This window comes from Natator depressus, chromosome 8, assembly GCF_965152275.1.
Source record: "Natator depressus isolate rNatDep1 chromosome 8, rNatDep2.hap1, whole genome shotgun sequence".
NCBI classification, from domain to species: domain Eukaryota; kingdom Metazoa; phylum Chordata; order Testudines; family Cheloniidae; genus Natator; species Natator depressus.
The window spans coordinates 91,522,360-91,538,711 of record NC_134241.1 but is presented as its reverse complement, the minus strand read 5'-3'; the positions used below and the strand labels follow the sequence as shown (position 1 = coordinate 91,538,711).

The window sequence follows — 16,352 nt, the reverse complement described above, 5'->3', positions numbered from 1 at the left end:
ACAACACTAGTGTCCTGTGGTTTACTCTTTCCCTACCCCATAGGTGACTTTTATGCTGTCCTGGAAAGAGGACTGGAGTACTTTGCCTTTAAGAAGAGATCTTGATTACACTGCCACCATAAATTGTTTTGTTGTTTGCTTTTTGTATCATTAAAAGGCCAAGATAGTGTTGAACTTTCTACCAGGCACAGTGTTGTCAAAGATACCCCTTCCATTTTATCTCCCTTTCATAAAGACTGTGACGTTGGCATGCAACTTTTGTTTAATGTACTGTTTAGAAACGTTCATATTAAGATTATGAAGCCTAATTTGCTAATCTTTCCCCCTATAATCCCTAGAAAAAGAACAGCTGCACTACCAAAACCATGCTATTTACACATGATCTGTTGGCCCGGGCAGCCTGCAAAGTTCCAAAGATCAAAGCTTAAAAAAAAAAAGTGTCAATCCTTTATAATTCTCTGAGTTTAAGTATACGATACCACAAAATCTGTACTTACAGCTGATAAATATTTCTGCTGAGCACCGGTCTGCTGCCTGTGTGGGTGTAGTGTCTCCTGGTACTATAGCTTTAACTCAAGGCAGTTTGATAACCATAAAATAAGGTAAGACAAACAGAGCTCAATACTTAATTGTAATGAAATATTTGTCTGGTTTCTCATCATTCCTTTTAAATTTAAACAAACCATGTTCAGGATTTTCTTTTTCTTGAATGAAATGTTTTTGCAGAGGGCAGTTAGTTTATTTTTTTTTTACTGCCTATGTGGGAAAACGAGCACATTTGTTTAAGGATAAACTGGGAAGTCTGTGGTTTTCAGCATGCACATTTTGTATAATATTTATACAGACTATTATTTAATAGAGCTTATAAATATTTATCATATGCTGCAGCCCTTTGATCATAAGTACTTGTTTCAAAAGCTGTCCTGTCCCTCCTGCGACTCATGAAGGAGGAGGCGATTGGTGCCTTATTACTCTGAAAGGATGTTGGCTCAATGGCCTGTTTTGAGTTTTCCCCTCATATCTGGTGTTCCTATTTTTCTGCTTGCAAAGTCCAAATAATAACATTAAAAAATCAAAGGCTTGAATTCTGCGTGGGCAGAGCTCCATTGAAGTTGAGGCTGTTCCACACAGGCGCAGAAAGCTACTTATTTGGAGCCCATTGCAGGATGGGGGCTAAATATCTCTATGTTCTTGTGCCACAAGGGGCAGAGGCATCCTCTGCTCAGAGTGAACCAGGGGTTAATCTCAGCTCAGCTTCTCCCTCCTTGCACATGTGCTCAGGCAAAGAACTGCAAATTGGGTGTGTGAGAAACAGTGAGTCGAATGGCCTGTGGGGGAAAGCTAGGCTCCACCGCCAGGATTCATAGCAGTGGGTTGAATACCAAGATGAGGAGTTTTGTTTCCTTTTCAGCTTCCTTTATTTTATTTTGCTTCTTATTATTAACATTATTCCTGAGGCAAAGACCTTGTTGACTGTATCAGTGTTTTTTCTGCTGTATCCTGCTCCCACTTACCCTGTTTTCCTCAGAATCAGGGTGGATAAAAATTGATTTTTTTAATACAAAAATTGGACTTTTATTTTACATGAGGTTTTTTAAAAAAAATTAAATTAAATACAGATTTATTTGTTAAAAATAAACCTTCTTCAAATTAAATTTTAAATTGACAACCATGTTCCGATCTAAACTACTTATAATAGAGTTGTCATTTAAATTAAATACAAAACAGTAATAAGCCGCACGTGTTTGCTGCCACCTTTTAAAGAAAGTCAAACCGCTGAACTGGTGGAAGTCACTGGCTAAAGGCCTTGAACCAGAGCTTGCTGAAGAGCTAAACCAGCTTTGGACAGCAGTAGCCTCTTCTGCAGATGGAGAGAGAATATTTTCTTCATTTCGGTTTGTTCAAATAGTTCAGTTCAATAACTAGTTTATTCAAAAATAAGAAACCACTTGGCAGTTGAAAAAGCAGGAAAGCTTGTGTTCCTCTTCCAATCAATGAATAAAAACTAGCTATGAGAGGACGAGTTCGAAAATCTTGAAGGACATGATGTCCAGAAACAATCAGTTCAATTAACTAGCTATAACTAATATTTCCCTTGTTTAATAAATCAGTTAGTTTTAAATACAAAATATTTTGATAAACTTTTTTCCCCTATGTATCGAGCACATTTAAGGTATTTAACTGATTAAAAACAAATGTAAAATTCTGTTTTTGTGCATTTTAATTGATTTGAATTTCCATCCAAATAGAGCTTGACAGAAATCACAAGTAAAAAATTAATAATCTAATAAATAAGAAATGCATCATTTACCATTTTCTAATGTAATACAAAATGTAAAAATAAAAAATCTGAATAAAGTAAATTAAGCTATATAATTGAATAAATAAACATATATAGATACATTATATATTCCTGGGTAGCAAAAAGAAACATCAAATTTAGTGACAGGTTTCTGAGTAGCAGCCGTGTTAGTCTGTATTCGCAAAAAGAAAAGTAGGACTTGTGGCACCTTAGAGACTAACAAATTTATTTGAGCATAAACTTTTGTGAGCTACAGCTCACTTCATCGGATGCACCCGATGAAGTGAGCTGTAGCTCATGAAAGCTTATGCTCAAATAAATTTGTTAGTCTCTAAGGTGCCACAAGTCCTCCTTTTATCAAATTTAGTGTAAAGGCTATATTTTGTTGCAAATCAGCATGTGTTAATGGCTACTAACCAATGACAATCAACCTTTCTTTAGCCAAACAACTAAAAAGTACAAATGCAAAACATGAGTAAAATCGAGGCAAGGTTTTCTGCTTGCCAATTTAAATCATGATCAAAATAGGTGAAATAAATTGCTTTGGTTTAAATCAGTCCACCCTGGTCAGAATCATATTAACTGCAACAATTCTACAATAGCAACCTGATTAATAGAAAAGAGGGAAGAAAGTATTTGTTGCATAAATTACATAGAGAACTTCCGTTTCAGGTTCCAAGCCATGAAGTTTGGATTGGGGATCCACCTCTGGCTCTAAACTTACTTGGATCTAGTGTTATGAGTCCTAGTTCAGAATCCTTTCTGTGACCAAGGGATTATTTTGTAAACAAAATTGAACACATGCTCTCTCTTTAAATTTATGATCAAACACGTGGGCCAAGTCCTTTCTACCAACTTCTCTGTTCAGGTTTTAGTTTTGCAGGGATTTGGGCTGTTCACCAGAGAGCCCAGTCAGTGACATTTGTGATGAAGAGATAACAGTGCTTTCTTGTGGATCCAAATGACCTGTAGGTGCACTAGATCATGTTGCAGAGACGTCCTTTGAACAAGCTCAGTGGCTCAGAATGACCTTGTTGCAAGTGATAGGTTTGAAAAAAAGGTTAATGTTTATGTTAGTTTATTTTTATTGTAAAATATTAAGTTACTGCTTCTAAAAGTTTAATCAAGAGTCATTACTCAGAGAGAGACTAGTAAAAAGAGATGAGGAATTTGTCTTTCAGGAGTTTGCTAATTGACTTACTCTTGGTGACTGTCAATCAAATTGCAGAAGTCAAATAGTGTTTGTTCATAGACTGTAATATATACAGTATAGGTACATAAATAATCTGTTGTTCACATGGCCACACGCACGCACATTGCCCTTGTTGCTTAGTAAGGGAAAAAGGAAAGTAAACATTATATGGGTTGACTGGGTTCCAGTTTTCATATGCTTGTGGTGAGAATCCATTGCAAAGCCATAATTTTAAGTGCTGAGTAGCGATGTACTATATAGCTTAATTCTCTAACATCTGTTAAAGTTGACCTCTGTGTAGCAAAAAAACATTAAGGATCTAAAATCAAGGCTGCCATATATGGGAGAGGAATAAAAAATTAGAAGTAGTACTCTCTCTCTCTCTCTCTCTCTGTGTAAAGTATTCTTTTTGATTTCCATATTCTGTGAAAGACCTTAAAACACCATTTTTCTATTTTAAAAATGAAATCCAGTTAGTTACTTTTCTCAAGGTTCTTTCTTTTTTTAAAATGAGTCAGCAGTCAGAGGCAGTGCCAAAATAAAGAGAAACAGAGGGAAATGCATGAGATAATATCAAGAACAGTATAGTTAGTGATATTTCTAACAAGTAGTTATCAACATTTGCAGCCAACTTTCTAAACTTTGTTTTAGGAAAGCCAGTGTGAAATTACAATGGGAACATTATCTTTTGCAGATGATGCCTAGCAATCCAATCAACAGTCAAGAAATAAGTTGCAGAGCAGGATGCAGATTGTTGTAATGGGCATCCCCAAACTGGGATAGATGTAGTAATAATTACTGGAGTCAGTGAATGTGACCTCTGTAATCTGACAGAGATATTAATCTGTGTCACCCTGACCAGGTCATGTGACTAGGGCCAGGAAATAATGTCAAGTTTCTTACCAGTACTCTTAAGTATCAGACTGTTGTTAGAGCAGACTAAAGGCATATAGCTACCATTATTACATTTTACCAATCTTTACCTGAACAACTGATCTTGCGTAATAAGACCACTGTTCAGTAGAGCCTGTGCTCCTCCTGCCCAGTGGAACTCAAAAACCAGCCGCAGGTAGCAGATAGTGGGGCAGATAGTCCCCAGTCACTTATTTCATGTCTTAGTGAGTTTTCTTAGAAAACAAGCACCTTATTAGTAGGACCCTACCAAATTCATGGTCCATTTTGGTCAATTTCACAGTCATAGGATTTGAAAAATAAATTTCATGATTTCAGCTATTTAAATATGAAATTTCACAGTGTTGTCATTGTAGGGGATCCTGGCCCAAATTGAGGGTCCTGACCCAAAAAGGAGTTGTGGGGGGTTGCAAAGTTATTGTAGGGAGGTTTGCGGTACTGCTACCCTTACTTCTGTGCTGTTGCTGGCGGCGGCTCTGCCTTCAGAGCTGGGCATCTGGAGAGCGGCGGCTGCTGGCCGGGATCCCAGCTCTGAAGGCAGAGCCGCCGCCAGCAGCAGTGCAGAAGTAAGGATGACACGGTATGGATGCTGCTGTCGGGGCGCTGTCTTCAGAGCTGGGTGCCCGGCCAGCAACCACCACTCTCCGGCCGCCCAGCTCCGAAGGCAGCGCAGAAGTAAGGGTGGAAATACGGCAACCTCCTTAAAATAACCTTACGACCCCCCTGCAACTCCCTTTGGGGTCAGGACCCCAAATTTGAGAAACACTGGTCTCCCCCGTGAAATCTGTATCGTATAAGGTAAAAGCACACAAAAGACCAGTTTTCACATCGGGAGACCAGATTTCACAGTCCATGATGTGTTTTTCATGGCCGTGAATTTGGTAGGGCCCTACTTATTGGCTGTCCATCCCACCCACATCTGGGCTTTTGAACATCTCACTAGTACCCTCTCACTGGACTCATGATCATGTGACCTTCCCCCCGCACTCCCTCACCCCGGGAGTTTCTAATCAAGAAATTCCTGACTGGGCAATGTTGAATGTTCTTAAGTTGCTAGTAATGGCAGATCCAAAACTCTTGGGTTATTGTAGAGGTATCCCATGATGTAACTCCTACTTAGAAGGTCACAAAAGAAGGTCAGAGAAGAAGCGGTGGTGAGATTTGTTGGTAAACTCCTACCTAAATATAAACTATCTGAAATTGAGAGGAAACTTGCAACTTGGCACCAACACTACAACCTGTTGTCAATCCCTGCCTAACCAGTTTCTGGAGTGTTGAATAAAATGGGACAGATATGTACAGCCGCAACATTGCTCTTCTTTTAACATCTCCTTCAAAGTTGCCTCTGCTCTGATACCTAGAAAAGACTCAAAACTATCTACTTCTACTTGTTGTTCCTAATTCAGTCACTTCTTTGTGACCCTTTCCTCCTCGTTTGGCTGTTGCCTTGCCAAATGCTGAGATTGTGAGCTCTTTGGGGCACGGGCAATTTTTTAAAAAAATTCATATGTCCCTTATGATCTCGGTAGGGGGCCCCCACAACTGACGTGATCAATAATAATGGTGACTACATCATATCTTGCTGCTAATTCAGTATGATAATTCAGTATGACCTCACCAGCCACACAACATAAACAGGTGCTTTTTCAAGCACAACAGTACAGTGTTGAAACTCATTCTTGGTGATAGACCATCCTGGACAGATAATCATAGCTTTAAAGATATTTAATTTTAGAAGAAAAGTTGTGGTTTCAGGAAAAAAAAGCATAGAAGAACTTGTAAAAAATTCTAAAATGTAGTATTCTTTATTTGAACTTTGTGACCAAATACACCTCTGTATCCACACCCTGTACACCATTGTAATAATCTTTGTGCAAACTATGTCTTGTGAGGTATCATTTGAAAACTAGTAATTTGCTGGTCAATAATATCATGGTGAAATGTATGTAGCAACATTATGTGTAAAGTTATGAAATCCCCTGGAATAATGTTGGAAGCACATGTTCAAACCCACATAGCCCTTATTAGGCAGGACTGGTCAAGCAGGTGTTAAAGAAGGGAATCTGTGTTTAAACTCAATTTACATATATGTAATAAACAAGGCCTTTGAAACAGCAAGAGGGAGACTAGGCAAATCTGTATTTTAGCAAACAACAGCATGAAGCCTCCTCCATGACAAGACCCCATGTCTCCATCCTTTGCAGGAAGGAATTTTATCCAAGGGTAACACTCAGGAAAATGCATTTCAAAGGGTGACTGAACTATAAAAGTAAGAGGCAAAAACACCCCAAGTTTTTGTGGTAAGAACTTCACCTTGAACCAAGTCTAGTTTGTTAAGTTTAGAAAGCACTTTATCTTTATTTCTCTTGTAACCATTTCTGATTTTAATGTGTTATACTTGTACTCACTTAAAATCTATCTCTTTGTAGTTAAATAACTTGTTTTATTCTTTAATTAAAACTAGTCCGGTGTTGTGAATTGTTTGAATAACTCAATTTAAATGTAGTAGACGGTTGTACATTGAGCCCCTTAAAGGGGCAATGGACCTAATATATCTGGACTGTCCAGGAGAGGGCAGAACACACGTTTTGGGGGGAAATTTGAGACAGGGAGTGTGTTGGGGTCACCCGGCAAATGGTAACCAAGGCTGATGGAAGCCAGAGTTTGACAGATATGTGGCTGCTGCTATAACAGACATTCAGGGTGTTACCTGGATGCAGGCAGGCTGTTTGTGAGCAGCCCAGGTGGGAGCTACAGCAGCAAAGTGTTGGGAACACCCGAGCTTGCAGGACAGGGGTGATACAACCTCTCAGTGGTCTGGATTGCATCCTGGAATGTCATAAACATCCAGTAGGCTGTTATGGTCTTAAAGGAGAGGGCTCTCACCGTTTTCAGTATATCACTGTTTTTTTGGAACTGGTTCAGAAGGCACCTGGCCACTGAAGTCCTATTCCTCCAAAGAGTTACACATACACTTAATTTTAAACATTTGAGTAGTCCTGTTGAGTCCATAGGGGCTACTCACGTGCTTAAAGTTGAGCACGTGTGCAGGTCTTTGCAGAATCGGGGCTTAGCGTCTGATTCTACTTCCATTGACTCCAGGCCCTTGGGAAGCAGAGAATTTTATTGAGAGCAAATAAAACCAGTCATCTATGCTGTGTTCCACTTTGCTTCTGGATAGATTTTAAGATGTTGATTTTAACTGATATAGCCCTAAATGCCTGGGACCTGCAGATTGCCTCTCTCTTTGTGCCATACTGCCCCATCTGAGTTAGCAGAGGTGGTCAAACTGGAATCCCCTTGATGTGACAAGAGATGAAGCTTTTGGTAGAGTGACCTCCAGGAGGGAACCATGACTTTTTAAGGTTGCTTTCCCCACAGTGCAAGATCACTTGATCTGTTGACTTTCTGGGCACATTGCAAGGTTGATCTGTTTCTGTGGGCATTTGGGGAGAGTAGGGATATAATGGTGAAGGATCTCAGGTGGATTGGGCTGGTGCTTTTTGGCTGGATTGTTCTTAAGGGGTCTGTCTGTCTGTCTGTAAAACTGGCGGTGTACTTAGAATCATAGAATATCAGGGTTGGAAGGGACCTCAGGAGGTCATCTAGTCCAATCCCCTGTTCAAAGCAGGACCAATCCCCAATTTTTGCCCCAGATCCCTAAGTGGCCCCCTCAAGGATTGAACTCACAACCCTGGGTTTAGCAGGCCAATGCTTAAACCACTGAGCTATCCCTCCCCCCACTTAAGTGACAGCAGGGTAACTGGAGCTGTTGAGTAGGAGCGTTTTTTATCAGTCTAATAATCAAAATTAATAAATAATGGTGAGGCATTTGTAAAAGGGGGTGGAGCTGGATGAATATGAGCTGGAATTGCAGGCAAGACATGTCGTTGTGGGGAAAATGTAAAAAAATGAACAAAACAAAATCATGATTGTTAAAACATGGCTGGTAACTTGTGTGAACTGTTTTGTTTGACATCTGGAGAGTTTTTTGAGCTGATTTTCTTTTTGGGATGTGTGTGTAATTCTTTGGTATTTTATAGTGACTTCACATGTGCCCAGAGACTACGATTGACTAGTAGTTTTTGATTTCTGCAAAATGAAAGTTTCAGTCTAATTGTGCAGGTTTCTCTGGTGTGATTTATTATTCATAAAGGCAGCTGGACTTTTAGGTGCTTATCTGAACCTTCAAACCATTAGTTTCAACTATTATTTGCAATTCTCTCAGCTTGACTGAGATATAAATGCTCACCTGATTGGATGAATGGTCACGTTTCTATCATGCATAATCTTGTTTGCAAATTTGATGTTTGCTTTCCAGAAACATTTATGTCACTAAAGCTCAAGTACAGGAATGTTTGCAGAAAAAGAACACAAGCCGTAGGAGGACTGAAGAAGCAATTAATTTAAAAATTATAGCGAAGACTTGCAAAAATTGTTCTGCTCTACTACCAAACAGTCAAAATGGCTACATAGGATCTGCACTTTGTTTCATGTGGTACAACTTTTCGTCATCACTATCAACATCATCACCATAATTATTTATAGGTAAAATGCTAATGTGTTTCAAACCAGATTTTTTTTACTTGTTGTGCTTTTACAGGCTTATTTAAAATGCAGAGTGAGAAGCAGGATCCAGTAAATTACTATGTTGGGATTGATGTTGGAACAGCAAGTGTTCGTGCGGCTTTGGTAGACCAATTTGGGACAATAGTGGCACATGCGGATCAGTCAATCCAAATTTGGGAACCCAAACCAGACCACTATGAGCAATCCTCGGATGACATCTGGGCTGCTTGTTGCACAGTCACAAAGGTATATGTAGGGGACTGAAAAAATGGAAGGAATGTATGCTTCAGGTAGTATTTAACTCCTATAATGGGACGCAGGCTACCAGTCAGTGCCTTCCACCTCCCATTCGGTTGTGCATGCTCTCCTATACAGTACGGTTGATTGATCATAAAAATTTTTTTTTTGGACCAAAGTACTTTCTAGATACAGATGATGTAGCCTCTCAGACACTATCCTCATTTTACAGGTGGGGAACTGGACGACCAGAGAGGTTGTGTGACTTGTCCAAGGTCACAAATGAATCTGTGAAACAACTGGAAATAGAAGCCGGGGTACTAAGATCAGTGGGAGCTTCATCACTGACTTCAGTGAGCATAGGATCCGGTCCCAGATTTCCTGATTCATTGGTCTGAGCCTTATCCACAATTGTTTGCAGTGTTGTTGCAACCGTGTTGGTCCCAGGATATGAGAGAGACAAGGTCGACGTGGTAAGATCTTTTATTGGACTCTTTTGGTGAAAGACAAACTTCCAGGCTTCACAGAGCCCTTCTTCGGGTCCTGTGGAGCTTGAAAGCTTGTGTCTTTCACCAACAGAAGCTGGTTCAATAAAAGATATTACCTCACCCCCCTTGTCTCTCCCTTATACATGAGACCATCCTCCCTTTTGGGAGTCAAGGATGCTCAAAACCTACTGGCATGTACAACTGACTTGATGGTGAGCAACTGGACTGCACTGGGGCCAAAAAGGGGGCTCATTATTCAGCTGTTGAGGGAGAGCTGAGACACTGTAAGCTCTTTTGGGCAGGGAAGGTGCTTAGTACAGTGAGCTCCTGATCCTGACTGAGGGCTCTGGGCACGACTATAATACAAATGTGAGGAAATACAGGGACAAAAATACTGGCATATGGGTCATTGGTTTACATATTGTGAAACTGAAATAAACCTTACTGTGCTGAATATATAAGGGATCACCTCTCCCTCTCTTCTCTTGTATCTATTGGGCAGGAATCTTAATTTATACATCCCCTTAGTAAAATTGTACGGTGACCTTGATTGGCAGTGAATGTAAAAAGGCACTTTTGTCCTTAAAAATGCCACAATCTTAGGCTGCTCTGTGTTCCGAGGTTGGCTCTTTAAATATTCATAAGATGCCTGGTAATTTGCAGATGGACAGTTCACCATTCTCTTGTTATTGATCAGCCTTTTCAAACATTAATGAGCCTGGCTCTGCAGCAAGTGCCCTGATATGAATAAGATGGAGGGGGAGAAGGAAGAGTGACTAGCTGGACAAGCAAAGCAGCCCTTTTACTCTGCCTGTTTAATTTTCTCTGTCTTTATAAATTGCTTTGCTGTTGCCCTGGGGCATCCTTTTACCCCTAAAATATCTTCTCGTAGTACTAAAGACCTTGCAGGTCCCGTTTAAAGGGGAGTGGGTGTGATTCCTTACTACCAAACAGCTCTGAAGAAAATATTTCTCAATACAGTGCTAACTAAACAGGGGGGGTTATTGTCACCAAGCAGTAGCCATGTATCACTTTGGGTATATCTACACAGCATTTCAACACCCACAGCTGATCCAGGTCAGCTGACCTGGGCTAGGGCTGTGGGCTTGTAAAATTGCTGTGTGGATGTTCAGGCTAGTGTTAGAGCCTGGGGTCTGAGATCCTCCCCCCTTGTGTCGTCCCAGAGCCTGAGCCCCAATGTCCACACAGCAGTCTTACAGCTTCACAGCCCGAGCCTTGTCAGCCCAAGTCAGCTGAGCTGGGCCAGCCAAAGGTGTTTAATTTCTATGTAGACATACCCATAATTACCTCCTAGGAGGCTTAGCAACCTCACTTGCAAGTTAGTCAGTGTGGGTGCCTTTTTTTCCTCTCTCTCTTTGCAATACCACAAGCAAGCCACAAAGTTCAGAGCTTCCATAAGGTCTGGGATCAGTGAGTTCCAGGGTTTTAACTGAGGGCTACCTCTGCTGGGTAGCCTTTCGAAGGCGATGTGCAGAGCAGTGATATTAGTCCTAGTATACACTTAAGACCAATTTTACAGGCAGCCTTCTGCTAGGATATTTAATTGCGATAAGGTGCTAAGTGAGGTTAAAAACAAAAACTCCCTGACATGTTTTGACCCAGAAGTGGTGCAGAGAATCAGAGCTTCAGAGGCCCTGGTTTAGATGAAATACTAACCCCCAACCCTGTGCCTGAGCCACACACCCAGTGCAACCCAAACCTTTCAGAAAGACGATAAAATTAACATAACGTGTTTCCCCCTTTTTGTGCATCCCTGTGCGTCCTGCTTCCAACCAGGACTGTAAGAACCTGGACTACAAGAGAGGTTTTCATGAGACTGAGTCCCAGTTTTTCAGACCAAAGAGGCTTGCATAATTTGTATACATTTTGGGTTAGCATCCAGATTTTTAGGTGCTTAAGCAAACTGAATCTCAGAAGCTTTTGAGCTTGACTCATCACTGTTTATAATTCCAGTTTATAACCTCTTGTTTGTAAAGCATTAGCATGTGCGTGCATCTGGGCATATTTGTGTCTAAGAACTTCTTGTGTATGTTCACAGAAAGTCATCCAAGGAGTAGATGTTGCCTGGATTCGAGGGCTCGGTTTTGATGCTACGTGTTCACTTGTTGTTGTGGATAAGCAGTTTCAGCCCTTGGCAGTTAATTATGAAGGTAAGACCCCCATCACAGAAACCAAGTTTGGCATAGGTATTTTGCTACTGCCTTCAGTGGAGCCAGGATTTTGCCATAATGTCCTGTGTAAGGGCCGAATCCTGTAGACATGGGTCTACATGAGAAGCCCCCTTGAGTTACACAGATCTCTTAAGAACATTAGTTCTCTCTAGATTGTAATCATTTCAGTTGTAATGCCTGATACAAACTGAGATCAGAACCACTTTGGGTATGCCTAGACAGCAAAGAAAAGCTCACAGCTGGCCTGTGCCAGCTGACTTGGGCTCACAGGGTTCGGCCTGCGGGGCTCTTTCATTGCAGTGTAGACTTCTTGGCTCTGGCTAGTGCCAGGGCTCTGGTTCCTTCCCTCGCTGCAGCGTCCCCTAGAGCTCAGGAGCCAGCCCAGAAGCCTACAGAGCAATGAAACAGCCCCGAAGCCTGAGCCCAAGTTGGTGTTTAAACATACCCTTAGGGTTTGGATCAATATCAGGCATCCTGATATAGCATTCACACAGCTCTCCTCTGATATACAATTTATTCCTAAGAGAAAGCTAGGTTCTAAACAACTTCTTTGTTCTAAACAAGTTCCCCTCCCCTCCTCCCCGCAACTGAACTAACCACTGATTTTTAAATACACGTAAATGATGGCTTTCAGGGAGAACTGAGTAATGTAGTACTGGCACATTTTAGCTGTTTAGGTTAGAAGTCACTGTCGGGGCCCGCCACGGTGTGTAGGAAGCAGAAGGCTTTGCCTGGGCATCTTCTGCACTTCTGAGACGGAGATACTATTTCTGGCTAATTCAATGTCAAACGTTTTAGGAGTAAAGTGCCTGTTAGATTAGCGAAGTAGTATGTTGAGCCCCCGTGCCACCACAGCTAACGGTCAGCACCATCCTTTTTAGAATTTTAATTTTCCACTCATTTCTGAATAAATTGTTTCAGAAGAATCAGCACAAGCTGATCTGGGTAATGAAGGTAGTTTGTGAATTCTTAATTAAGATTTGATATGGACATCAATCAATAAGTATAGTCACAGCCACAATAGTCCCTTTCTACTCTAAGACCTATTAGTCACCCCTTTTACCTTTTTCAAAATAGCTCCTTTGCCCTAAAATCTCTGCTGCTAAATTTTAGCCTAGTTGTGTGTCCCAGATCATTTGTGGCTGTTCCAGCCTGTATCTCAGCTCTTTTTTGGCCATCCCTAACTCAGATTTGATTCCCACTTGTTATTCACTTTGAGTTTCCAGGAGCGGGGGCAAAACCAAAATAGGTTTTGTGACTGCACACAATTTTGTCCTCAAATAAAAAGTATATAATTCATGGAATTCTCTAATGTTCGTATCTGCCTGTGGGGCTCCAGGGCATTTTTCAGCCAGTCTCACAGTTTTAACGTTCATTTGAATTTATGTCAGGAATATTAATGTGCATCACATTTGTGGCTCTCCTTAGACTGCACTTTGGGGATCAAGTACAGATCAGTGGCCACGCACCTGAACATATAATGGTATCAGCAACTGATAGAAGCTGGGAGTGTTGGATTATTACCTTTTGCTTATCTAATGTGCCCTCAGTAGGTTGATTTAGATAAGGTATTCTTCACTTCTTGTTCTAAAGTGTTTGTAGTCTTGCCCACGGGTGTTACTATCCATCTCCAAAGTGAATGCATTTCAGCAAATTATCTCTCATATTTTTTTTGAGCAGCCTTCTCCCAATAATGAAGCATTTGGAAAGAGTCTCTGTCTGTGTCTAGCTGAGTTATAGAATCATAGAAATGTAGGGCTGGAAGGGATCTTGAGAAGTCATCTAGCCCAGCCCCCAGCACTGAGGCAGGAAAGAGTATACTTGAACCATCCCTGACAAATGTTTGTCTAACCTGTTCTTATAAATCTCTAACGACTGGGATTCTGCAATCTCAGTTGGAAGCCTATTGCAGTCCTTAACTATCCTTATAGTTAGAAAGATTTTCTTAACATCTAACCTAAATCTCCCATGCTGCAGATTAAGCTCAGTACTACTTGTCCTACCTTCAATGGATATGGAGAACAATTATCACAGTCCTCTTTATAACGTCTCTCAACAGATTTGAAGACTACTATCAGCTTTTCTTTTCTCAAGACTAACATGCTCAGTTTTTGTAACCTTTCCTCATAGGTCAGGTTTTCTAAACCTTTTATCATGTTTTTGCTCTTTTCTGGACTCTCTCTGATTTGTCCACAACTTTCCTAACATGTGGCATCCAGCATGAGACCGAGTACTTCATCTGAGGACTGACCTGTGCTGAGTACAGTGGGACAGTTATCCCCCGTGGCTCACATATGACACTCCTACTAATAAAACCCAGAATGCAATTAGCCTTTTTCGCGGCTGCATCATGTTGTTGACTCATATTTCATTTGTGATCCACTATACCTCCCAGATCCTTTTCAGCAATACGAATACCTGCCTGCTATTCACCATTTTGTAGTTATGCATTTGAGTTTCCCTTCCTACGTGAAGTACTTTGCACTTGTGTCTTTATTGAATTTCATCTTGTTGCTTTCAGACCAATTCTCTAATTTGTCAGGGTCATTTTGAATTCTAAACATGAGTTCTTGTAAACTTTAGTGTTGCTGGGATTTTAATAATGTTAGGGAATGTAGGCATCTTTGTATATTTTTATATGTAAATAAATAAAATAATACACTTTGTCATGTGATTTTGGTTCTTGGGGTGAAAGGTCCTATTATTACAGGCTGATTTTCCAGAGGTCCTGAGCACCTGTTGCTCCCATTTACTTCAATTTGGGTTGTGGTTTCTCAGCATGTCTGAAAATTGGCTTCAGTGGAGCCAAGAATTCATCCTAAATGAATATCACCTGGTGTTATTTCAGAGAGCGGTACTCAAATTCTATGCTCTTAAGTGACATTGCCAAGTGGCTTGGCACCTGGGAACGTATAATATTAAGGAAGGATTTAACCAAGACTAAAATATTTGTCTGTCTTTGTTTTTATTTTTGGTAAGGAGAATGTAAAAGAAACATCATTCTGTGGATGGACCATCGTGCAGCCAGTCAAGTGGACAGAATCAATGGAACTCAACACAGTGTTTTGAGCTATGTTGGGGGAGTGATGTCTGTAGAAATGCAACCACCTAAATTGCTGTGGATGAAAGAAGTGAGTATGTTTTAGATTGTGACAGATTTCTGGCTGATGGTTGAAGTCTTTGACACTGTTAACATTTTAAGAATGAGATTTAAAAAAAACAACAACACTCAGCGTTGGCCGAACACTGCTCCTGCTGAAGGCAATGGGCTTTTCATCATTGAGTGTGGTGGAAACTGAGGGAGGCAAACTTCGAGTGCTTTTGAAAATCCCACCCTAAGAGCTTCCCTTTTTTCATGGACTGCTTCTAAATTTTTTTTGTGTGAGGTAATTCGATATTTTCAGTTTAGAACCTGTCATATGGCTCTGTTATGCTGTTTTGGGGTAAGATGTTTTGGCTATCCATTTTGTAAAAGGAAGACAGGAGTATGTAGTTGGCTTACGGATTAATAGGGATTGGAAATAGATGAGGCTTTAATTACCTGGCTACCCTGCCTACTCCAGATGCCATGGTTATACTTACTCTCAAGTGATGTCTGTGATATTTCTGAGAGGGATCTGCAATCAGCATTGTCTCAAAATGGAACTGCCTAGCCAGAAGGATGTGAAATGAAATCATTTCAGGAGTGAAATGATTCAAGACGGCTTTGGTCACGAGTACAGAACTCAGTCAAAATCCTTAACACACTTGCAGGCCTCCAAAAAAGCACCTAACCAGTTCAGTCCCATCTGTAGTAAGTAGCCCATCTGTAGGAGGAAGACACTCTATTCATAATGCAGAATTCTAATGCTGTCTCTTATGCTTAAATTTTATGTGTTGTAGGTTGACATATGGCTTCTTAATAATAACTGTCAGATAAAAGGAAAAATGCTTGCCACCTGAATTTTTCATAACCTTCACCAATCTGGCTTTTTACATTTGGTCTCAATGATGCTTACTGTAGTCTTAATGAAGGCCAAATGTAAATTATGTTCTGTCAGCTTCGAACAGCTGATGTTTCTTCTCTTTAAAAACATGAAACATCATATAGTAACAAGGTGCAGACTGGGGAAGGTCAAGGGAGCTAACTGGCAGAAGCAGATACTGACAGATTAATGTTAATAGAAGATAATTAATGTTTGTGGATGCTGAGGTGAAACATGAATATCCACCTATTAAATACTTCCCATTTCTGAGCCATGAGTAGCATATAGCTGGTCATTTTATAGTTTGATATTTGCATTATTCTTTAGGAAAGTCTTAAAGAAGCAGCCCAGCACACCAGCCGCTGAGGACTATTTTGCATGTAGTAAAAGGGTGATGCAAATTAACACATACACATATGTGTGCACGCATACACACAATGTGGGAGCATGGAAGAAATTGTAACTGAATCACAATTCTTTCACAGGGCTGTTTGC

At 40.5% G+C, this 16,352-nt stretch overlaps 1 protein-coding gene across 1 annotated transcript in view; it reads left to right on the top strand.

Annotated features, from left to right (window-relative positions):
• FGGY (FGGY carbohydrate kinase domain containing) overlaps nt 1–16,352 on the top strand; it is a 197,495-nt gene that overhangs the window by 7,935 nt on the left and 173,208 nt on the right. Inside the window, exons 2-4 of the mRNA XM_074961645.1 lie at nt 9,010–9,221; nt 11,760–11,871; nt 14,872–15,023. Coding sequence (XP_074817746.1) covers nt 9,021–9,221; nt 11,760–11,871; nt 14,872–15,023 — 465 coding nt within the window. The 5' untranslated portion in view covers nt 9,010–9,020. The remainder of the gene's footprint in view (nt 1–9,009; nt 9,222–11,759; nt 11,872–14,871; nt 15,024–16,352) is intronic.